General features: G+C 36.9%; 1 protein-coding gene across 3 annotated transcripts in view; it reads left to right on the forward strand.

Annotated features, from left to right (window-relative positions):
* The window catches only part of NFKB1 (nuclear factor kappa B subunit 1), a 129,188-nt gene that overhangs the window by 12,884 nt on the left and 92,218 nt on the right, over positions 1-24,086 (forward strand). For 2 of the 3 annotated variants that reach the window (XM_068542504.1, XM_068542503.1), the window contains exons 2-4: positions 15,636-15,681; positions 19,763-19,838; positions 24,033-24,073. In XM_068542504.1, coding sequence (XP_068398605.1) covers positions 15,643-15,681; positions 19,763-19,838; positions 24,033-24,073 — 156 coding nt within the window. In that variant the 5' untranslated portion in view covers positions 15,636-15,642. The remainder of the gene's footprint in view (positions 1-15,635; positions 15,682-19,762; positions 19,839-24,032; positions 24,074-24,086) is intronic. The other variant, XM_068542505.1, reaches the window with a different exon arrangement.

Consider the following 24,086-nt stretch of genomic DNA (forward strand, 5'->3'; position numbering starts at 1 on the left):
CTTTATATTTCTGAAATGTCTCCATTGTCTTTGCAAGCTGATTCCTACACACCTCACCTCCCACCCTTGCTCCTCACCCATCCCCTATTTCTCAAGTCATCCATATCAATTTTCAGTTCCTATCTGCCATCTTTTCTCACTTTGAATGCCTCTGCATCTGCATTCCCTGTGTGAGGAGTGCGCTCTCCTTCCTAGCCGTTGTGCTGACTACTCAACCTTCAGGCATGGTGTGCACATCGCCATGTCTCTGTCCCTCCTCTACCCATTCTCCTGACCTCCCCATAAAGATTTATGTGCTCCCAGTTCATGGGCTCTTGACTTCTTATGCTTTCTAGACAGAAAATATCTTGAGGGAAGGGATTTTATCTTACTTTTTATCAGCACAGCACCCAGTAAGTTTGCCAAATGAATAAGTAAATAACTCGACAAAATATTGATAGACTGCTCTTGATTAAGCTGTGTGACTCTGGGCAAGTTAATTAACTTCTCTGGGTCTCATTTTCTCTCTTAAAAAAAAAATGAGACAGACTAAATGAGCTTCTCTAAAATTATTTGTTTCTTTGATATAATAGTGTTATTTGGAAGACTTCAGATTGTCTTGCCATATTCAGACAGGTCAACTTAAGGAAAATTCGTGTAAGAAAGTACAAAGACAGTTCTTGATTATCAATATGATAATATGAGGAACTGTCCATTTTTGAATTATGAGTTATCATTTATATATCATTTATAGTCCCAGTCTAACTTCTTTCTGACATCCAGGTGTTTCTGGGGTTGCATGTTTTCATTATTAATTATTCTCTACTATGAACTCATGTTCATATCTCCAAAGCAATTTAAGGCACACATGATATAGAAATTGAATATAAAATTCAGTATTTTGATTGTAAATTGCTTCAAGGTCTCACTAATTATAACTATATTTGGAGGAAGAAGATAGGGAAGTGGTAGTGGTATGACCTGAATCCTCATCTGTCACAGCAAGAACACAATGTCTAAAATTGATCAATTAAGAAAAAAAGATATAAACATAGTATTTAGGGATATGAAAAGAACCCCCAGGAAAACCAAAAAGAGAAAGTTAAGAGTGTTAAAAAGTTGATCACTCGGAAAAGCAGGATTGGAGTTGGGAGGTGGTGTGGGGAAACTTTGCTCTTTATATAAGCTCTTCTACTTTCGCATAGTAGGATTTTTTTTTTTAACCGTTAATTTATTTGAATATATGTTGAGTCCTTCCTATGTGCCAGGTTCTAGGCACTGGGAATACAGTGCTGAACAAGACAGAAATCCAGAATTTCATGGAGCTTATTAGATCATTTAGTGTTTTCAGTTTAAAATTTTTTCTTTTTATATTAGCCTTTTTAAAATTGAAGAATCACATAACCAAAAAAGGACACAAATCGTTAAGATTACGGCTTTAATGAATTATCTCAAAGTGAACACACTTAACATTAAATAGTACGTAACCAGCACACCAAAAGCCCCCTTTCTGCCCCTTCTTAGTCAAGATTCCTACACTTCGGTCTCATTTAAAAGGTTTCACTAATGACTTTTGGATTAAGTAAATGTTGATTCTGTGACTCATATTCGTCCGCATAACAATCAAGAGTTGACTGAATGAATTCATTACTTCAAGGTGCTAATAATGAGCTTTACACAAGTAGGAACTAACTCTCCTATTGTTAAAAGCCCTAAGGGCAGCTTATTTCAGATTTTCCTCACGGAACAAAATATGTAAGTGAAAATATTTTAAAAATCAAATTTTTACATTAATTTGTCATTTATGAGTTTGAGTAGATATTTTGTTTATTGCCGAGCGGTTAAGATCAATGACAAAGAGACATGGGAGAAAGAAGTATTCGCATCAGACCTTATCAGACATAGAAGAGAGGGTGGTTCACCTTTTTTCCTGCTCACTTTATTTTGGGTTGGCCAAAAGTTTCATTCGTTTTTTTCTGTAAGATGGCTCTAGTAGCACTTAGTTGTCTTTAGCTTCATTTGAAACAATTTTGTTAGATTGTATGTGACAGCTGTCATATCAGCGTGCATGTAAAAAAAGACATCAAAATTGGTGAATTTTTTTTTTTATAGAAATTTATTTATTTATTTTTGGCTGCATTGGGTCTTCGTTGCTGTGCACGGTCTTCTCATTGTGGTGGCTTCCCTTGTTGTGGAGCACAGGCTCTAGAACACAGGCTCAGCAGTTGTGGCGCACAGGCTTAGTTGCTCCGTGGCATGTGGGACCTTCCTGGACCAGGGATCGAACCCGTGTCCCCTGCATTGGCAGGCGGATTCTTAACCACTGCGCCTCCAGGGAAGCCCAAAATTGGTGAATTTTTGTGTAGCCCTTTTAATATTGAAGATGGAAAGAAAAAAAGGAACATTTTCGGCCTATTATGCTTTATTATTTCAAGAAAGGTAAAAAGGCAATTGAAACAAAAAAAAGATTTGTGCAGTATATGGACAAGGTGCTGTGACTGATCGAACATGTCAAAAGTGGTTTGCGAAGTTTCGTGCTGGAGATTTCTTGCTGGACAATGCTCTGTGGTCGGGTAGACCAGTTGAAGTTGATAGCGATCAAATCGAGACATTGAGAACAATCAACATTATACCATGCGGAAGATAGCCGACATACTCACAATATCCAAATCAAGTGTTGAAAATCATTTGCACCAGCTTGGTTATGTTAATCGCTTTGATGTTTGGGTTCCACGTAAGTTAAGAGGAAAAAAACCTTCTTGACCATATTTCCGCATGCGATTCTCTTCTTAAATGTAATGAAAACGTTCCATTTTTAAAACAAATTGTGACGGGTGATGAAAAGTGGATACTGTACAACAATGTGGAACAGAAGAGATCGTGGGGCAAGTGAAATGAACCACCACCATCCAAACCAAAGGCAGGTCTTCATCCAGAGAAGGTGATGTTGTGTATATGGTGGGATTGGAAGGGAGTCCTCTATTATGAGCTCCTTCTGGAAAACCAAACGATTAATTCCAACAAGTACTGCACCCAATTAGACCAACTGAAAGCAGCACTTGACAAAAAGCATCTGGAATTAGTCAACAGAAAACACATAATCTTCCATCAGGATAACGCAAGACCGCATGTTTCTTTGATGACCAGGCAAAAACTGTTACAGCTTGGCTGGGAAGTTCTGATTCATCCGTCGTATTCACCAGACATTACACCTTCGGATTTCCATTTATTTCGGTCTTTACAAAATTCTCTTAATGGAAAAAATTTCAATTCCCTGGAAGACTGTAAAAGGCACTGGAACAGTTCTTTGCTCAAAAAGAGAAAAAGTTTTGGGAAGATGGAATTAAGAAGCTGCCTGAAAAATGGCAGAAGATAGTGGAACAAAAGGGTGAATACATTGCTCGGTAAAGTTCTTGGTGCAAATGAAAAATGTGTCTTTTGTTTTTACTTAAAAACCGAAGGCACTTTTTGGCCAACCCAATACATTGACATCTGCGTATATTGAAGGGTTTACCTATAGGCGTGGTCATTGTGAAAAGGCCTTCATATCTAGATTAAGGACTGAAAGGTCCTCTGTATAAGGCCTAATTTTGATGCTTGCAGATTATTATTTATGTGTGTGTGTAATCGGAAGGTGGTTGTGATTCTTTCTTCAAGGAAACCATTTTCTCCCTCCAGGCCAGTTGTCACCACATACATAGAACCAAGTATTGCTGGTCCACATGATGAATCTTTTTCTCTTAAGACATAAAGGATATATTTTTATTGATATTGTAGAATTAGTAAAAATGAAAATCCATACTAAGGTCATCATATTCAAATTTAAGAGAATGTGATCAGTTTCTCTATGTTTGATCAAAAGAATATTAATCTCTTGGGAAATCCCTGGCTGTCCAGTAGTTAGGGCTCCGCGCTTCCATTGCAAGGGGCACGGGTTCGATCCCTGGTGGGGGAACTAAGATCCTGCGTGCCACGCAGCACGGCCAAAAAAAAAAAAGGAATATTAATCTCTAATTCATAATCCACGAGGTCTCCTCCTCCTCAATCTGAAAATACAGATACTCCAAATTGGTCCTCAGGACAAAGGTCAGACATGAAATTAAAATTTGGTCATACTCTATTTTTTTATTATGACTTTATATTTTTAGAGCAGTTTAAGGTTCACAGCAAAATTGAGGGGAAAGTACAGAGATTTACCGTATACTCCCTGCCCCACACATGCATAGTCTCCCCCGTTATCAGTGTTCCCCGACCACAACAGTGTGTTTGTTGCAGTGGATGAACCGACATTGACACATCATAATCACCCAAAATCCAGAGTTTACACTGCAGTATATTCTTGGTGGTGTGCATTCTGTGGGTTTAGACAAATGTATAATTACATGTATCCATCGTTATGGTTATCATACAAGAGTATATTTAACTGCCCTAAAAAGCCTCTGTGCTGTGACTATTCATACATCCTCCCCCACCATCGTACTCTAGTTTTAGGGAGGAAGAAGTCTGTAGAAGTAGAAATGTGGAAGCAAAAAGTTCAGAACAAGGTCCAGTAAGTCAAATCCCTTTTAAATGCCACCTTAGTGAAAGACCTCAAACTTTGAGTAGGTGTATTGAATTGGTTTTTATATGGAAATGGAAGGCAGCAATCTCCCACAAGTGACATCAGTTCTAACATGTAAGGGTTTAGCTAATTTACTATAAATCTTTAGAGAACTTCTCTAGCTATACAAATTTATATTCACCAGATATTATCCTACTATAGTGTAAACAAAAAGAAATGTTACTGGGCCTCCCTGGTGGCACAGTGGTTGAGAATCTGCCTGCTAATGCAAGGGACACGGGTTCGAGCCCTGGTCTGGGAAGATCCCACATGCCGCGGAGCAACTAGGCCTGTGAGCCACAACTACTGAGCCTGCGCGTCTGGAGCCTGTGCTCCGCAACAAGAGAGGCCACGATAGTGAGAGGCCCGCGCACCGCGATGAAGAGTGGCCCCCGCTTGGCCACAACTAGAGAAAGCCCTCTCACAGAAACGAAGACCCAACACAGCCAAAAATAAATAAAAATAAATTAATTAATTAATTTTAAAAAAAAGCAAATAGATGGGGAAATATTAAAAAGAAAAAAAAGAAATGTTACTTAGAATGGAATCTGCCATTTGATGTACATGACAATTATAATATGATTAGAAAATGTCCAAAACATTTTTTGATCCTATAAATTTCCGTCATCTGTGATTAAGAAGACACCATAGGCAAAGATTTGTTTCTTATAGAAAGCATTAGAATGCATTCTAATCACTTCTCTTAAAAAATCCTTGTCCCCCATGGTTACAATGGACAAGATACAGCAAGAATTTAGATGCTTCTTTCATACAGGGTAATGAAGTTATATTTACTACGTTTATTGATTCTAAGAGGCACACACCCAGTTTAATACCTGACTTAATCATATATGTTTGAGGATTTTCTAGGTATCTTTCTAGTCTTGGTTTTTAATTTCATTGTGTTTGGATAATACATTTTATATGTTTTCACTTCTTTGAAATTTATTGAGACTTGTTTTGTGGTCCAACATATAGTCTATCTTGGTGAATGTTCCATGTGCATTTGAAAAGAATGAGTAGTCTGCAGTCATTGGTGGAATGTTCTGTATATGCACTTAGGTTAATTTGGTTGATGGTATTGTTCATAATTTTCTATGAAAATTACTGATGTTCTCTTGATTTGCTTTTATCAATTATAGAGAGAAGGGTGTTAAAAATCTTAACTATAATTGTGGATATTTCTACTTCCTTTAGTTCTGCCACTTTTTACTTCATGCATCTTGAAGCTCTGTTAATATGTACCTACACATTATGATCATTATTTCTCCATGATGATTTGACCCTTCATTCTTATGAAATGTTCCTCTTTGTCCCTGATAATCGTTCTTCTCTTGAAGTCTACTGTATATGATATTTTAGTATAGCCTGCTTTCTTATATTTAGTATTTCCATGGTGTAACTGGTATAACTTTCCATCTTTATACTTTCAGACTATCTCAGTCTTTAATATTAAAGTGTAATTCTTATGAAAAGCATATACCTGAGTCTTGCTTTTGTGTCCAGTCTGACCATCTCTACTTTTTTATGGGTGACTTTAGTCTATTTAATGTAATTATTGATATGGTTGGGTTTAAGCCTACCATCTTGGTAATTGTTATCCATTTGTGCCCTCTGTTCTTTATTCATTTTTTCCTCCTTTCCTGCCATCTTTTGAATAAGCCAAGTTTACTTTTTAAATTCCGCTTTATGTCCTTCATCAGCTATTTTTTTAAGTGGTTGCTTTAGGGATTATAATATGCATCCTTGAGTCTACCATGAATTAATACCGTAACATGTCATATATAATGTAAGAATTTGATAGTGTTTTACTTCCATTTGTCCTCTTCCCTTCCTCTGTGTTGTTATTGTTATACAGTTTACTTCTGCATAGGTTATAAACCCCAAAATTTATTGTAATGTTTCTCTTGAATAACAAACAAGAAAAAAGTCTTATAGTTACCCACATATTCATCACCTCTGGTGTTTCTTATTCTTTCATGTAGGTCCAAGTTTCTATCTAGTACCATTTCCCTTCAGCATGGAGAACTTTCTTTAACATATCTTTTAGCAGACCTGCTGACTACACATTCTCTCAGCTCTTGTCTATTTGAAAAATGTCAATTTCGCTTTTTTATTTTTAAAGGATATTTTTGCTGAATATAGAATTGTTCACTGATTCGGTTTTTTCCTTTCAGCACTTTCATCATTGTTTCTGATGAGAAGTCAGCCATCATACTTGTCATTGTTTCCCCTTGTCCCTGGATGCTTTTAGGATTTTTTTTTTTTTCTTATCATTAGTTTTTCACAGTATGGCTGTAATATGACTAACTGTGGTTTTATTTGTGTTTATCCAACATGGGGTTCTTTGAGATTCTTGGGTCATTGGCTGATTTTTTTTTTTTTTTTAATCAAGTTTGGAAAATTCTCCACCATTATTTCTTCAAATATTTTTTCTCTCTTCTCTCTCTTTCTGGGATTCTAAATTATACATATGTCAGACCACTTCATGTTGTCTCATAAGTCACTGAAGGTGTCTTAATTTCTTTCTGCCTTTTTTCTCTGTGCTTCACTTGAATAGTTTTTATTGGCCATTATTCAAGTTTATTGATCCTTTCTTCTACATTGCTCAATATGTTAATAAGTACACCTAGTGAAATTTCATTTTAGTCTAGAATTTTCCATTGGTTATTTTTCTTTTTTAATAGTTGTCATTTCTCTGCTGAGATCTTCTATCTGTTTATCCATTATATCCATATTCCTTTTACATTCTTGAACATATTACTATTGGCAGTTTTAAAGGCATTGGCTGCTAATTTCATCATTTGTGTCATATTTTTTCTTTTGAGTCATATTTTCTTACTTCTTTGCATGTTTTGTCACTTTTTGTTGTACATTGTGAATACCCCATTGTAGAGAGTATGGACCTTTGTTTTCTGTTAAAGACTGTTGAGTTTTGTTGTAACGGGCAATAAATTTATTGGTGGATCACCTGGTTTTATTAAGAAGAGTTTAGAGTAGCCCTTATTCTAGGGTATATCCTTTACTCCCATTGCATGGTCTTCTGAGGTCACAACTGAATGTTAGGATTGTTAAGTGATGTCTCTTCACCCTAGATGATTAGAACTTCAGTGTCTCTCAGAAGTTCCAGGAACTTCTGGAATCTCAATTCAGCTTATCATTGTTCCCCCTTGTCCCTGGATTTGGATCCCCAGCAGCTATTTTCTAGCAGGCTTTGCAGAATCTTGTCCTGCACTAGCACAGTTTCATATTTGGCCAATGCCCAGAAGTGACCCCTATGGAGATTTATGAGCCTCTTTCTCTGTGTATCTCTCCTTTCTGATACTCTCCCCTGTGAGATCGCTGCTCTCTATTTGGGCTCTGCGCCCTTGTGTCATAGTTTGGAACGTGCCCTCAGTCAAAAAGTGAATTTGGAACACACCTCAAGTATTTCCATTCTCTTACGGTATACAGCTTTATACTGTCTCTTGTCCAGGGTCTTAAATTATTGCTTCAAGTGTTTTGTATAGCTTTACATTTGAGTATGGCAATGGGGCAAGTTCAGTCATTGTTACTGTCATGACTGAAACCAAAAGTCCACATTTGGACAAATCTGGAATTGCACTGTTTCTTACCATTAATGCAAAGGTAATTTTTTTAAAGTACTTATTTACTAATTTGGCGATTCAAAGAAGTAAAACTCTATTTTTAGGCATCTATATCCAGTTAAAAAGATGATAAATATATAAAGTTAAATAGCAGTAGAACAGTATGTTGTTGAGTGTGCAGTCATCAGTACACAGAAGTATTATAACCCTTACGTGGACTATAAAGCTGTAGGTTACAGAGGAAATATAGGGTTTTCTTGGCAAATGTTGGATTTCAGTAGAAGCTTGAGGACTGGGTAATATGTAAGTAGGAAAGATGGCATTTTAGGATGCAGGGCATACTGTGAACAAATATACAAGATGCAAATGAGCAAAGCGTTTTTGAATGATCAGTCTGCCTGTTGTAGAAGGTTTTGGTTAGGACGTAGTATTAGGACATAGTGGAAAGCCCTCAACCACTCAGCATATTATATGATAAGCATCACCTGTTAAGCATTAAGAGCCTATTAAGGTGATGCTTATAGTATAATATGGTGAATGGTTGAGGGCTTTCGACTTTGTCTTGTAAGTAATGTGGCAATAATGTGAAAGAGGCTTAAGGAAGAAGAAATACCACAGTAAAGGAGAACAGTATGGAGGCTATTATTGTTATTCAGAGGTAAGGCAATGAATGTTTAACTAGGGTGTAACAGTGAAAGGAAAGTGCAAAGGAGGGGAAGATACAAGAAATAATACAAAGAAAAAATCGGCAGAAATTGATTATTGACTGGATGGGTGTGAAATAAGCAGAGGGAAAAGGAGAAAAAGTTGACTGAATTTTTGGCTCTGAGTACACGAGAGAATGATATATTGGCAAAACCTGGAAAGTCGGAATGGGGCCCATTGCCATAGGAATGATGAATTTGGTGTTAGATAGTAGGGAGTTGAAAGGATTAAAAACATTATTGTTTTATAACGGTATCACTGCTTAAAGCTAGCAGCAATTTATTAATATTTATATTTTGATGGTTTTAACAGTACTAATTTTATTTCTGTTTATACCATGGTGGTTTTGCCTCTTGTCCTTGTTTCTTTTGTTCAGTTGGAAACTGAATAGGCCAATAAAGTAAAAATGAGTACAAAGGGTGTTCTAAATAGGACCCTAACAAAGAAAATGTAGTTTTTGAATCACCAAGATATCTAACCCATGCCCCACATACCTGCCATTTCCCATGATACTTAAGGTGTTGCACTGTTTTTGCCTGTCTTCCTACTTGCTAAACTGTTGCATTAGTTAGCTTTTGCTACATAAAAAATCACCACAGAGCTAACTAAGAAACAAACGTTTGTTATTTCTCCCAGTTCGGGAGGCTATCTAGGTCATCTGGTCTCACCTGGCTCTGGGGATCTCTGAAGTCTTTTGGCTGCTCAGCTGGTGCTGTGTGGTCCAGGGGACCCTCAGCTAGGACTTCCCCTCACTGCTCCATGTGGCCTCTCATCCTCCAGTGGGCTGGCCCAGGCTTATTCACATGGCAGCTGTGTTCCAAGAGAACAGAATGGTTGGTCATTGCAAGGCCTCTTGAAGCGTGCGTTTAAAACTCACCCTTCTATCTCACTCTGTTGGTCAGAGTAAGTTACAGCCCTGCCGAGATTCAAGGGATGGAGAAATAGATTTTTCCTCTTGTCAGGTGGAGTTGCGAAGAATTTTTGGCCATTGCTTGCAGTCTACCACAGCTGTTAGCTCTGTGAGTACAGGCAGTGCTTCACTCTTGTGTACTTTGGTATCTTTGGTAACTGACACGTAGTAGTTACGATATTTTTTTAATGAATGGCTAAGTTAATGAAAGCATTCAAGGACCATTTCAACATACCTTAATTTTAAATATGTACTACGTACTTTTGTCATACCATTAGTGAGTGTGGTGTTTTCTATGGGCAGCTTTCAGAGAGAATCTCTTTATTCTCTTTCTGTCCTTTGAACTTGATCAATGGAGACATTTAAAACAAAAGAAAACAAAAAGCAACTACCACTCGCATTGACGTTGTTTCGTATTTTTAACTTCACATTTGATTGTCTCAGGAAGGAACTCCCTTAAGTTTTGTGTATTGTCACAGTGATGTTCTGCTTTTCGGGCTGTGCTGTGGGTAGACGACCTCCAGCCTGAACCTTCAGGAGACCTCGAGCAAAGATGCTGTATTAAAATAAAGTTGTGGGTCCAGAAGGAAAATCAATTCTGCCCCTCAGACAAGTGATATTCGAATCACAGTCGCTGGAGTCAGAGTAGCCGGCGTTACTCTGTCAACCTGAGCGAATGGCTTCTTCTCTCTAAGCCTCCGTGTTCTCAGGATTATTGTGAGAATTAACTGAAATATATGAAGCACTATCTCTAATTCTTACTCGTGGGAGGTAGTCAGTAAAGTTTAGTTCTTTATCCAAGTGAACCAGCATACTATCATGACGCGATGGCATGCATCTAGGTTTCTCATCCTTGGCACCATTGACACTTGGGGTCGGATATTTCTTTATTGTGAGGGGCCACCCTGTGCGTTATAGGATGTTTAGCAGCATTTCTGATCTCTACACACTAGATGCCAGTAGGACCACCTGCCAGTTGTGACAGATGAAAATGTCTCCAGACATTGCCAAATGTCCCTGGAGGCAAAATGCAAACATTTTATTCAGCAGTGATAAGGATTAGGATAGGGAGGGAATGTGGCAGTGTATCAGTAAATGTGTAGGATGGGAAAGAAAGAAAAATACTTGATTCTTCTCAGAGTGCCTAAACTTTTACTGCCTATCATTCCCGTCGTGTACTATAAACATAATGCTTACTGTGCTACCTAATAAAATGGCTAACATTTGCTATGTATCACTAACTGTGCTAGTAAGCTTTGCATGCCGTAATAGTTGAATGTTGTTAGATTGGTATTCCATTGTAAACAGGGACCTTATCTTATACCAGCTCCAAGCACAACGCATTTGTACTTACTAGGTAGCTATTCTACATGTTAATTGGTCATACTGTACTGTACCCAACTCAAAAAATAGGGAGCTGAAAATGGATGGAGGAGTGGAAAAACATAGAAAATGAGTTTATACAGATCTAAACATGGTAGGACACAAATATTCATTCTTTTTCAAAAACTTTAAAAAATCAGCTATTCTGAGGAAAGTAACTAAACTCACCATTAACTTTTCTTTCATCATCACTAAGTCAATATATCATCAGAAAGATGTAAATAAATAATAGCCACTTTAAAGTTAAATCTTTTTCTGTTTATTACGAAGAGGATTCCAGTAGTGCTTAGAAGTTTTTGAGTCATTCATACTTTGTTTTCTTCACTGTATATCATTAATCGTTAAAGATGTCAGAGTTAAACTTTAAATTCAGGACAGGGTTTGATTTTCTCTTTTTTTCTATTAAAAATATATTTCCGATTACATAATTAAGTTAGAAAATTAAAACATAGAAATTATAACTTAGGGAGTAAAAGTCCCCATGTTACTATATATGGATGTGAATTACTATTTTTAGCAGTTACATAACATATAACTGTATGAATGTAGCATAATTATAATTAAACAGTCTCCTATCAAAGGACTTTCAGACTCTTTCCAGTTTTTTGCTGCAGTGAGTATTCTTGTACTTATTTTTTTGCACACTTGCTCATGTAATTCTTTAGTACAAATTCCTGGAAGTGGAATTGCAGAGTCAATAGACACTCTTTATTTGAATGTTTCATATTATATGTAGTACACATATAATGTTTCACATATGTAGTGCATAAACCTCACAGCATGTTTCCTCCAAAAAATTCCTCCGTGGAAAGAAACTCCAGTATATTCTTTCTCTTTATTAATTTATTATCCAACAGAGAGATGGTAAAAAGTCACTCTTTTTCTTGTAATTTCATCCAAGATGAGGTACTAAAATTAGACCTAAGTGATGTCTGTTGTGGCTGAAAATAAACTTGAAAATGGAGACACTTTATCTCTCTGATTCCCAGCTCTGTCCTCTAGATGGCACCTAAAATTCTGTTTTTCAAACTGCAGATCATGACCCATTAGTGGCTCATGAAATCATTTTAATGGATTTTAATGGTGGTGGTTTTTTTTTAATGAAATCTAATAGAATATATTTTCTTACAGTGGGCCCTGGTCAAAAAGTGTGAATATTTCTGATCCTAGAAAATTTCCCCAGTTACAAGGAGGGGAGTGCCACCAATTCTACCCTTAATCATCCAACCCTGTGGCCTTGGTTTTGCTGCCCTCACTAAGAACTGCTTATGCTGGCCTTTGATGTCAGTGGTGGAATTGTCACAGACGTGTGGAAAATAATCCATTAGGCGTTTCATGCAGAACTCATTATATATTCAGAACTTAGCCAGTTACAACATTATGCCTTTCATGTGAGAAATACAAACAAGTCACTCAGGGAGGTATCTTAGTTATTGCTAGCTAGCTGTATTTTCTGTTTCCCTTTCAATGGTGTGAAAATTTTTCTGGAAGCCTCAGTGTTGGGGGAGAGAGATGCAGAGCTTAGGCCCATCTTCTCACCCGTAAACCCAGTGTCTCCCTTTCTGTTTCAAGGTCCTTCCTCAAAAGCACAGAACTGTGTGCAAAGGGAAAGTGAGGGGAAGGGCTGGGGGAGCAAGGGGGCAGTAGAGGCTTTCCCTGGTCTTTCCTAATCCTTCAGTTCCAAAGGCTTAGTTGGTATTTCAAAATTTTGAAATAAAACCTGCTCTTACAATTAATGCAAATATTACTGTGATTCATCCTTTCCAAGTAATTCTTGGTTTCGTTTGACGTTTTATTTTTAAATCATGAATTAACATTGACATCACTCTCAGCGTACTGTTACCTCAGCTCTTCACAGTGAACTCTCTGTCTTACAAAAGCTGTAGAAGTTCAGATTTTAACCGTCACCCAGTATCTCTTGGGCTGCTGTCAGGCTTTTAAAACTGTGATCTTTTGGCGCTCATTCGTGCGTAACTCATGGGGAGGATATTGGAGGGAGGACTGTATTTAATTTGGTGTTTTGTCCTGTGCTTATGATTTAGAGATCTTCATTGAGATTCGCTGTACAGTGGTGATCATGATAATAACCCTGCATCAGTTCTAATAAAGTAGATTTAGTTGGGTCTTTAAAATTAGGGTCAGGGCCACCTTACATTAAATCAAAGGTCAGGAAACCATCCCCAGGTTTAAATATATACATAAAATCAGTGTAATAGAGGTTCTGAACAGGTTCTGTCAGTTTAACAAGCCAGCAGTCTCCCTTTGCCTTTAAAGACTGTGGGCTAAGATTGAGAGGATTCAAATGGTCAACCCACATTAAAGGCAAAAAAAAAAAAAAAAAAAAAATGGTCTTAATATTTTTCTTGGAAGCTTGGGCTTCTGTGTTGTTCTAAGAATAAGAACTTTTCACATGGAATGTTGTAACTGGTGTTAACACTGTATTTCAGTGTAACACTATTTACTGGTATTCTTCATATAAGTGAAAATTATGCTAATGATTCTTTAATATGGATATATACTTAAGTCCGTATAAAAATCCAAGTTTACAGAAAGAGTTATGATTTAGGAGATTTTTTCTTTGAATAAGTATTTATTAGCTAACATATTCCGAGCACAACAAAATTCTATTCCTTTCAAAGGTCCAGCCCCTATCAAGGTCTCTGATTTGCAGATGAGGAAACAGAGGCCACAGTGGGTTAGTTATATATCCAAAGTCACACGCCCAGCAGTGGAAGAACTCTTGAATTTCTAATGATTTAATTCTTCTTCACTAAAAGGTCTGTTTTCCTTTTATTTTTAGCTGTTTGTCTTAACTACAGCTGTTTGTAAATCTTCAGTCAATAGTTTCTTGTCTTAGACGAACATTTTCTTGCAAATCTGCATGGCGTTCTTGTTCTGTAGAACTCAGAGCCGCTCTTTTCCCTTTTGTTGAAATTCAGCACTACTCTGCGTTCCACTAGGAACCCTCCGATGCGCTTTCCCTCCTCCCCAGTCACAGAGGGCACTAGCGGGAGAGGATTTCATTGGAAACTGGAATCCTCTTTGGAGGACTTTGGAATGTTAAATGATATATTCATTAGAGTGAGGGCTAAACTGTTTTAACAAAGAGACCCAACAATGCACCTGGTTAAAGAACACAGTCGTTGATTTCTTTCTCACATCACCATCCGTCTTAGCTGCCATTCATCATCATGTAAGTGCCAGGTCTTCTCCATGCCTAGGTTTTAATCCAGTGGGACAGAGAAGAAACAAAAACACGGAGGAAGGATGTCAAGGGCCTTAAGCCCAGACCTGGAAATGGCACACAATAAATAGTTCTGACATTCCACTGGCAAGCATTTCTTCAAATGACCATCCCTAACTCCACAAGAGTGTGGGTGGGGTATACTCTGGCTGAGTGTGTTTCCAGCTACAACTCTATTACTGTGGAAAAGGAGAGAACAGATTTTGGTGGGCAGCTAACACTTTGGGACAGGCCCAGTCTCAAGTGCCGTTGAATGCTTTATAGACTTCATGAGAAAAAAAGAAAGAGAGAAAAATTGGCTTCGGATCTTTCAGCTCTGTTTTTTTTCTTTATCTTCTAATTTTTCAGGCAATATGTCTAAACTTTGATCTAAGTAAATTTAACTAAAATTGTCCTATACATATTTAAAATAATGATAAGGATATTTCTTAAGTGAATCCAAAGTGGTATGTGATTTTAGATACTATTTTTATCTGGTCATGTGTCTCTTAATTTTTGTCAAGGCCTCTGGGTAACAGAAGATGGCTAGGGCCTGTGATGTTTTAATATCTGGCTGGGGTTGAGTAAATCTGAGACTGTAGGCTTGATAGTAAGGGCTCTTATTTTTGTGCCGTTTGCTTGCATGTTTAACGTTACAGTGTTTCTGGACCACTCTGACAGAGGAAGTGGCCTGCAGCAGCGGAGTGCTCTAGGGGACAGAGCACGGCACACTGCAGCCGTCCTACCGTGTGCTATGCAAAGCACTGATCAGGCCCTCTCACAGCAAAATGACCCCCTCTGAGCTTCTCAACTCAAGTGGCAGGTAGAAAGTGGGGAGATAGTTCTAGGACTATCACAGAATTCATGAAGGGTTGGAAAATAACCTACACAAAGAGCTAAGTGAATCGTTGAAGTCTCGATGGTGACAAAAAGAAATGGCCTCTAAGGAATCTAGTGGCATGATTTTTATACAGAGGATGAAGACTAGTTGTACCAAACTCCAGGACACTACTGTGAGGTTGACATAAGTGTTGTGGGTTATACGTAAGTGGTAATTCCTTGATTATGCAATATTTCTACTGTTAGATTTAGATTCCAAAGAGGAACTACACCATATCCTCCTCCTAAGGGCTTTAAAAAACGGTTACATTTGGTCTTCCTGGAATAATACAGTTTACTCCTGCATAGCGGAATTTTTAAGGTTCCTTCCAGTTTTACAGTTCGGTTTTGTATTCTTTTGATGTACAGCTCCAGAATGGCAGAAGGCGACCCATATCTGGGAGGGCATGAACAAGTAAGTATTTTAATAATCTCACTGATAACTTTTTGTGAATGTATTCATATTTTAAAATATACAGAGGCAACAATAGTAACTATCAGGAAAACTCTAAAAGTGGTAAAAATTTCTTTTAAATTGTTTCTCCTGTCCCCCTATGTAAGGTCTGAGAGGACATGTCACGTAAAACGAGTAACTTAAACCCTGCTGTCACACATATTGTTACGTAAAAGTTGTATATGCTTCAGGTCAAATGATAACTACTGTATTAGTTTCTTAGGGCTGCTGTAACAAATTACAACAAACTGGGTAGCTTAAAACAACAGAGATATGTTCCCTCTCAGTTCTGTAGAGCCTAGAAGTCCAAAATCAAGGTGATGACAGGGTTAGTTACTTCTGGAAGATCTGAAGGAGAACCTCTTCTGTGGTTCTCCCCTGGCTTCTGGTGGTTACTGGCAGTCCTTGGCATTCCTTGGCATTCCTTGGCTTATAGCTGCTTGGCTTGTAGCTGCGTCACTCCAGCACGTTGGCCTTCTTCCCTTTGTCTCCTCTGTGTTTCTGTATCCAGACCTCCTGTATTCTCTTGTAAAAGTACCAGGCATTGGATTGAGGGCCCATTCTTCAGTATGACCTCATCTTAACTTGATTACATCTGCAAAGACCCTATTTTTAAGTAAAGTCACATTCAGAGGTATTAGGAGTTAGGACTTGAACATATCATTTTGGGGGAGAAGACAAAGTATTTATTGAACACCCATCTAATAAGGCAGATTGGTGTAGTAAAAAGGACTTAGAATTCAAAGATCTTAACCAAGTGCTGGCTGCCCTTAAAACTTGAGGAATTACTTAGCACCCCCCTCCCCTCTTCACTCACAGGGATCTTTAAAAGACTTAATGGGCAAAGAATGTGCTTTGGGAATATAAAACTGTTCATTATAATTATATTTGCAATTATAAAGGGATACCAGTGTCCTTTTTTTTTTTCTCCTAACTTTGTACTTGAAAATTTTCAATTTCAAGCCTATAGAAATAATGGCTAGTCCAACAAATCTTTGTTGGTTGTTAATATTTTGCCCTATACATATATATGTATATTTATATATATATAGAGAGAGAAATAGATTTATTTATATAATGTATATATATTTAATGAACCATTTGCAAGCAATTTTCAGACGCTAGGGTAATTAAATATTAAGGGTATTTAAAATACAGCTATTTATTCATTCATGAGCTGTTTATTGAGGCATTACTATGTACCAGAACATTGGCTAAGGAGGGGTACAAAAATGTGACACATTTCAGGCAGCTGCCATTCTAATAGGAGGGACAGAGACATGAATAGTTTCCATGTGGTGATAAACGCTGTAGTAGTAGTCTGCACACTGTGGGACAGAAGTGTTGAGGAGGGTCACTCCGTGCTGCCTGGGGAGAAGAGTAGGGTTATGCAGACTTTCCAAAAGAAGTCTATGTAAGCTGAGATTTGAAAGATGTAATTTGCTAGGTCAGACAAAGAGAGGGAACACTAGGTACCCGGACACACTGGTCCACATTTTGTAATTATTTCACACTTAAACTTTAGCCGCCTAAAAAATGTATTTCCCAAATTTATGCATGCAAAGAATCAGAAACCAAAAGTGAAATATTGGTTTGGCCAAAAAGTTCGTTCGGGTTTTTCGTACCATCTTAACGGAAAACCCAAACCAACCTTTTGGCCAACCCAATACTTTTAAAGGGATTTAGTATTACTTCCTTAAATAAAATAGACTTATATAGCATTCATTACTCTTGATAATGTTCTGATTGGTTTAGAAAGAGGGAGTATGCATTGCTTTTCACATTAAGATACTTCTTTTGAATTTTATTGTACAAATGATGGTATAGGATAAACCTAAGAGCATTTTCTTTGATTACAGCATGAAAAACATTTGGCTACTCATATTATAAAAAACCTGTGTTTTACCTTTCGCTTTTAATATGCTATCTCTAACAATTAAAGGCAGACTCTAACCAGCATTAGGGTTGGTCAGCTTAGTTTTAAACCATGTTTTCCTGTCTATACGCAGGAAATCCTATCAGCAAGAGATAGTCCTTTATGCCACACAAGAGTAAAACCTGCTGAAAACATTCATTTCGAAAGCTTTTCTTATGTGGGCATTTTTGTGATCATCAGCAACAGAGGTTGGGCATGTTCTGATATTTCCATTTTTGAAGGGAGAGGTCCTTGAAGTTTATTTGTTTCCTTGTCTCAAGATTAATGGTATATATTTCCTGAAATGTGCATGTCCTCAGTGTTCTAATGTATTCTGGAATTTACTCCCCACCGCTGACCTAATGCACAGTGCAAGCTGCAGCTCACAACACAGCTTCCCTCTTCTTGTCTGAAGTGGGGCACGTGTCTCTCCTAAGATCAGAGTTTTGGTCCTCTAACCACTCGTTTTAGCCGCCTGCAGGACCATAGGAAAGATTTTTTTCTGCTAGGTCATCTTTTCTGCTCTGAGACTGATGAATTCTCTCTGTAAGGTGGGGCCCATTTTTATAATAACATGTTTTTTCATTGCTTTATTTCCTTTTTAGCAAATGGTGAACAGTGTAGATGAACTTCACTCTGAAGCATTGAAGTGGAGTACATTTATTGTTCCTCAATTGAAAATTTGCATACCTCACAACTGGATCTGAAGCCTTCTTTATTTAAACACTGCATTTCTTAGTCTTGATTTAACTAGGCATACAGATTCTTAGGTACCCAAGAATGTCCAATAATATGCTAGTAAAGAAAAGAAGTAAAATATTTGTGTTTTTTAAAAAAATGTCAGCTCCAGCATATTTACTAACTAGCGTATCATAAAAAAATGAAACATGTTTGGTTTCTGTGCTGTCCACAGACATTTCACAGATGACTTATTTAGGTTGAAATAAATACCAAACTCAGAAGTATGAATTTTAAATCCTGAGTGAACTAAGTGGGAAGAAAATGTTTCTCTTGGGATAAGTAATTATTAGTAACTTATTGTTAGATTATAATTCAATCAAAATATATTGTTTGCCCACTGTATTAGTTTTCTGGTGCTACTGTAACAAATTACCACAAGTTTAGTAGCTTAAAAAATACAAATTTATTCTCTTACAGTCTGGAGGTCAGAAGTCTATAATCAAGGTGTTGGTAGGGCTGCATTCCTTCCGAAAGCTTTCCTTACCTTTTTGAACTTCTAGAGGCTGTTTGCATTTCTTGGCTTGCTACCCCTTCCATCATTCCAGCTTCCTGCTTCCATTGTTGCGTCTCCTACAGTTCACTTTGATCTCCTGCATCCCTCCTATAGGGCCCACCTGGATAATTCAGGATAATCTCCCCATCTCTATATTCTTACCCTAATAACATGTGTGAAATCCCTTTTGCTATATGAGATAGCATTCACAGATTCTGGGGATTGGGATGTGGATGTCCGTGGAGGAGCCATTATTCAGCCTGCCACACCCCCTAAATTCCAGGTCGTGGAATTTGTGTCGTGCTAGGTAAATAAAGGTGGAAGAAAAAAGCGAGGGAGCTCAGTGCTCAGTTATTTGCTCTTTGGACTAGGTTGTATTTTCAGTTTTTCTGTAAGTTGTTCTAGGGCTGCTGCCTAATTCTTTCAGGCCTTGAAGTTGGATGGCTAGAGTAGAGGAGGAGTTTATTTACCATCATAAAAGAAATACAGATTTCTAGGATTATCTTCTCATGCTTATATTTCTAAGGGAGTATAAGCTTTAAATCGTAAATTCAACAAATATTTATATATTTATATTCTGATAAATGTACACTGGGTCCTACAGATATACCAGTAAGCAAGCTACACCATGTCCTTACCTCTGTGGACTTTACAGCTGGGTCATTCTTCTGAAATCCCTTTGTCACATAGCCCCCTGTAAAGTTCCATACATATGAGAACTTAGCTAGGTCTCCTGAGTGTACTTTTTAAATTCTGATTTGAAGTGTTTTCAGGTTTTTGTTTTTGGCTTTAGTTTTTGTTCCTATAGTTAAGTTTTAGGTGTTTCAAGTTCAAATTTTTAATACAATGTTGGAAAAATAATGACTGTAATATTTAAATTTTCCCTTTTATAGATGTTTCATTTGGATCCTTTGAATCATACAATATTTAATCCAGAATTATTTCAACCAGAGATGCCACTGCCAACAGGTAAGAAAATTCCTCATCTCTGTTGCCCTGTCATTTTGCTTTGGTTTTTTTTAAATTCAAGATTTTCTGTACATTCTTTTAGAAAGTCAGTGAGGTACCTGGAAAGGAAATGGTGATTTATGTTTTAAAAACCTATCTTTTGGGACTTCCCTGGTGGCTCAGTGGTTAAGAATCTGCCTGCCAGTGCAGGGGACACGGGTTCGATCCCTGGTCCGGGAAGATCCCACATGCTGCGGAGCACCTAAGCCTGTGCCACGACTACTGAGCCTGCGTTCTGGAGCCCGTGAGCCACAACTACTGAGCCCGTGTGCCACAACTACTGAAGCCCACGTGCCTAGAGCCCGTGCTCCACAACAAGAGAAGTCACCAAAATGAGAAGCCCTTGCACCGCAACAAAGAGCAGCCCTCGCTTGCTGCAACTAGAGAAAGCCCGCGTGTAGCAACAAAGACCCAACGCAGCCAAAAATAAAAATAATATAAATAAAAAATAAATTTATTAAAAAAAAACCCAATCTTTCAGTATACTTTTTTGGACTATGTTTGCACAAGCATGTTTGACTCCAGTTACCCATTGTATGACTGACAATTGTTGCTGATATCTGCTAGCACAGCTCAAAAGGAATTTCTTTACTCCATGTAGGATTTTTCCTTTCACCCAATCTTGTTATCTCTGATGTCTTTATAACTTCTGTTTCCTTTGTCCCAGGCACACATGAGGCAGTCTCAACTCCTCAGATCTATTCCAAAAACACTTTTTAGTACCTATTGTGTGCTAGCCAGTATACCAGACACTGGGAACATAAATTGTACAAAAATCATAAAAGTCATCTCAGTAGAAAAATCACCTTTTTAAAAAGCTTTTTGCTTTATGTTCTGACCAGTTGGATAAACTCATGAGAATCATCCTTCCTCCTAACATGACTCTTAATTATCCCCATCAACAAATTGTTTAATCTCATATGGGCGATTAAAAAAAAATCAACTTTGTTTTTATTTATTGATTTTTACGTAAGCTTGTTGTGATAGCTCTTTTTATGTGCTCCTCACGTCACCAGGGGACTCAACAGATGTTCACAAGCTATGTGAGTCAATTTTGGAAGTTGTATGTAACAGAGTTTTGTAATCACTGAAGTGGGCGTCAGCTATTCTGTTTACTATGGATTTGCTTGTCCTCAATGGGAGACTTTATCCAATTTGTATTATCGTCATTTAAAATTAGCGTTGTTACTCTGGCACTTTTCATTTTTTAGATCAGATGTTTTTCTGCATTTTTATATCTGTTATTTCTAGAAGTTCATGGGAAGGGAAAAAAATAAATCTGCTGTACCTTCACCTTCATTAGCTTCACTAAGTGTGCTGCTGAGCCCTTTCTCTCTTTACCCCACAAAACATATTTTGTAGGCTACTGTACCTGAGATCTCCTCGAGTGCTGTCCAATATAAGCTCTAGGTCAGCTTCCCGTGAACAAGTAAATGTCTTGGTAGCTTCTGTGTTTCCTGTGAACTTCTTATTCTGAGGATCAAAGTCTTTTTCTTGGTACTGATACTTTATTGAAAACATGAAAGGTTCTGCCCTCAGGAAGCATATACATTTCCATTTAATTAATGCCTGTAGATGCCAAACAATATCCTGATGCAAATGCTTTCTTAATGTTTTTATTTCATCAAGTTTATGGAGATAGAAATAAGATTATCAAAAGAACTATCTCAGTAAATATTCTGTAGTCAGAGCTTCATGTTGTAGGAATTATTTAGCCCATAACATTAGAAGAACTTTCATAATTATACCTCAAAATCATATTTTCCAGTTATTACCTGATCATTTTTATTGTCACATACTTTCCCTCTGCATTACAGTGGCATAGTTCAGTTTTTATAAACCAAGATGTATGGATGTTTTATTCACATTTTAAAGGGATAGAGAGGTAATATAAACCAGAATTAATTTGTAATATTCATGTAGACTGTTTTATCTTTTATATTTCTTGAAATCTAAAACCATTAGTAGTTTTGCTACTTGTTGAAAACTCTATGGGATATGGCATGACTGCTAGGTCTGTAACATTATGCTGTAGGATGTCAGTTCATGGCATAGAAATGCGGCCAAAGAAAATTGGCATTAAAACAAATATATGCGTATCAAATCTAATTTTCTAGTTGATTTAATGTTTGAGTGTGTTCCCTGAAACAGAAAAAATGGCCCCATTTCACTAACAAAATTCCCAAACCTTAAAATTTCACATATTTAAAGGAAATTAAATCATACAGCAAAAATAATAGCAAAACTTAAAGTATTTTTAGAAGAGTTAATAAGAAGTGAGAGACTTGAAGTTTGATGTAAATGTGTTCCAGCTCCTCTATATTTTCCATGACATCCAAATGTTGCCTTCTTTTTTTTAACTGAAGTATTGTCGATTTACAGTGTTGTGTTAATTTCTGCTGTACAGCAAAGTGATTCAGTTACACATATGTATACATTTTTTTATATTCTTTTCCATTATGGTTTATCACAGGATATTGAATATAGTTCCCTGTGCTATACAGTAGGACCTTGCTGTCAAATGTTGCTTTCTTAAAGACTTCTCTTCTTCATAAGTTCATTTAGCTTTCTAGAGGGAATGTTAATGAATAGATTTATTATACTGTTGTACAGGCTTTATATTAGCAGTGTGAAAATATTTCCTTTTCTAATCAGTTTTATCTCCTTATCAGAAATGAAATTCTAGCCATTTTTTTGAATTTTAAAATTCTAACAGTTTCTTTTCTAAAAGTAGTTAAATACATCCAGGAATTAATTTCATACAGACAAGAGAAGATAATTTACCTTAATTATACTACATTGGTCAGTCCCTACCCTTTTTTCTTTTCTTGTGTATGTTTCAGTTCAGATTCAGTCATTTTTCAACTGACTTCCTTGTAAATTTCTTGAATAATAACAGGACATAATTATACCTTAGTTTCCTACAGTTTTCTAGCCTTATCCTGACTGATGATAATACTGAAAAGGTAAAAATAAATCCTCTCTCAAGTTAAAGTTTATTTTTAATTTCAACCTAAAAGTTTAGCTTTCTTAATAAATATACTTATCTAAAATAAGTCTTGAACTTCTGGCCTAGAGACAGTGAAGGTTGAAATGGACACCAAAGCATTCTAGAATTTTTTTAGTACCATTTTAATTTACATTCAAACAGTGAGAAACACCATGAGCCTTTATGTATTGCAGAGCTACGGATTTTTATACTGTTGACATAAAAACCAGCTGGGAAGCTTAGGGACTTTTCTCATATTGAACAAATTTGTATTTATACCGTCAGAGGTTCTGATTTTCCTTTGAGTTTCCATAGTCAGGTATAGTCAGGCTATGGATTAAGCTTCTAGTATTCTTTGTTTTTATAACAATTAATTGGTATGCACCTATCTAAATTATTTTCAGAATTTTATAAAATGCTTGTTTTAGAACAGAGTTTATATTGAGAGCACAGTATTCAAAAGTTGTATACAAACATCAGAAGCTATGAGTTAATAAGAAGAATCTACCATGTCTGATAGACCAAATTAAATTTGGGAGGGAGGAGGAACAAGCTAGCCAGTTAAGGAATGAGGGCAGTACTTACGGATTCGAGTATTGGAAAGGAACCAAAAACTTAGTGTAAGGAAAAGCAGATAGCCTGAAATCATTATCTGTGTGTTTCACATGTAGGCACTAGCTCAGTCTCTTGTAATTTCACATTAAGCACATTCTCTTTGAAGAATGGAAATCAGTGTCTAATGATATGACGGCAAAAGAAAATTTCATAGTGCCCAGGAAGTGGTTGCTGCTTTTAATTGGTATTTGTGTCATTTAAAAAATGCTTTGTTAGTGGACATGATTGTGAAGGCTATTGACGCCTTAATCCTTGCCAGACATCATGCCTTTTGTTGGGTTGTGCAATGCGCCATCACCATTCAACAAGACGTTTGTATAGTGTGGTTCTCTCTAACGGTGTAAAACTGTTGTTAAAATAAGGATAAATTTAATATTCAAACAAGGAAGATACATCCTTGTGGAATTTTAGCTAACACATTTATTTGAAGCCTATATTTAAAAACATAATTTCAGTTTTTTTACTTCTTTTGTATGTATATATTTTTCTTTTTACCAAATTTGAGAAGCCTCACAGTTTCTTTTGGTTTCTGTTTGTTGTTTTGTTTTTAGCAGACGGCCCATACCTTCAAATATTAGAGCAACCTAAACAGGTAAGAAGATGAA

Source organism: Eschrichtius robustus, chromosome 4, assembly GCF_028021215.1.
Source record: "Eschrichtius robustus isolate mEscRob2 chromosome 4, mEscRob2.pri, whole genome shotgun sequence".
NCBI classification, from domain to species: domain Eukaryota; kingdom Metazoa; phylum Chordata; class Mammalia; order Artiodactyla; family Eschrichtiidae; genus Eschrichtius; species Eschrichtius robustus.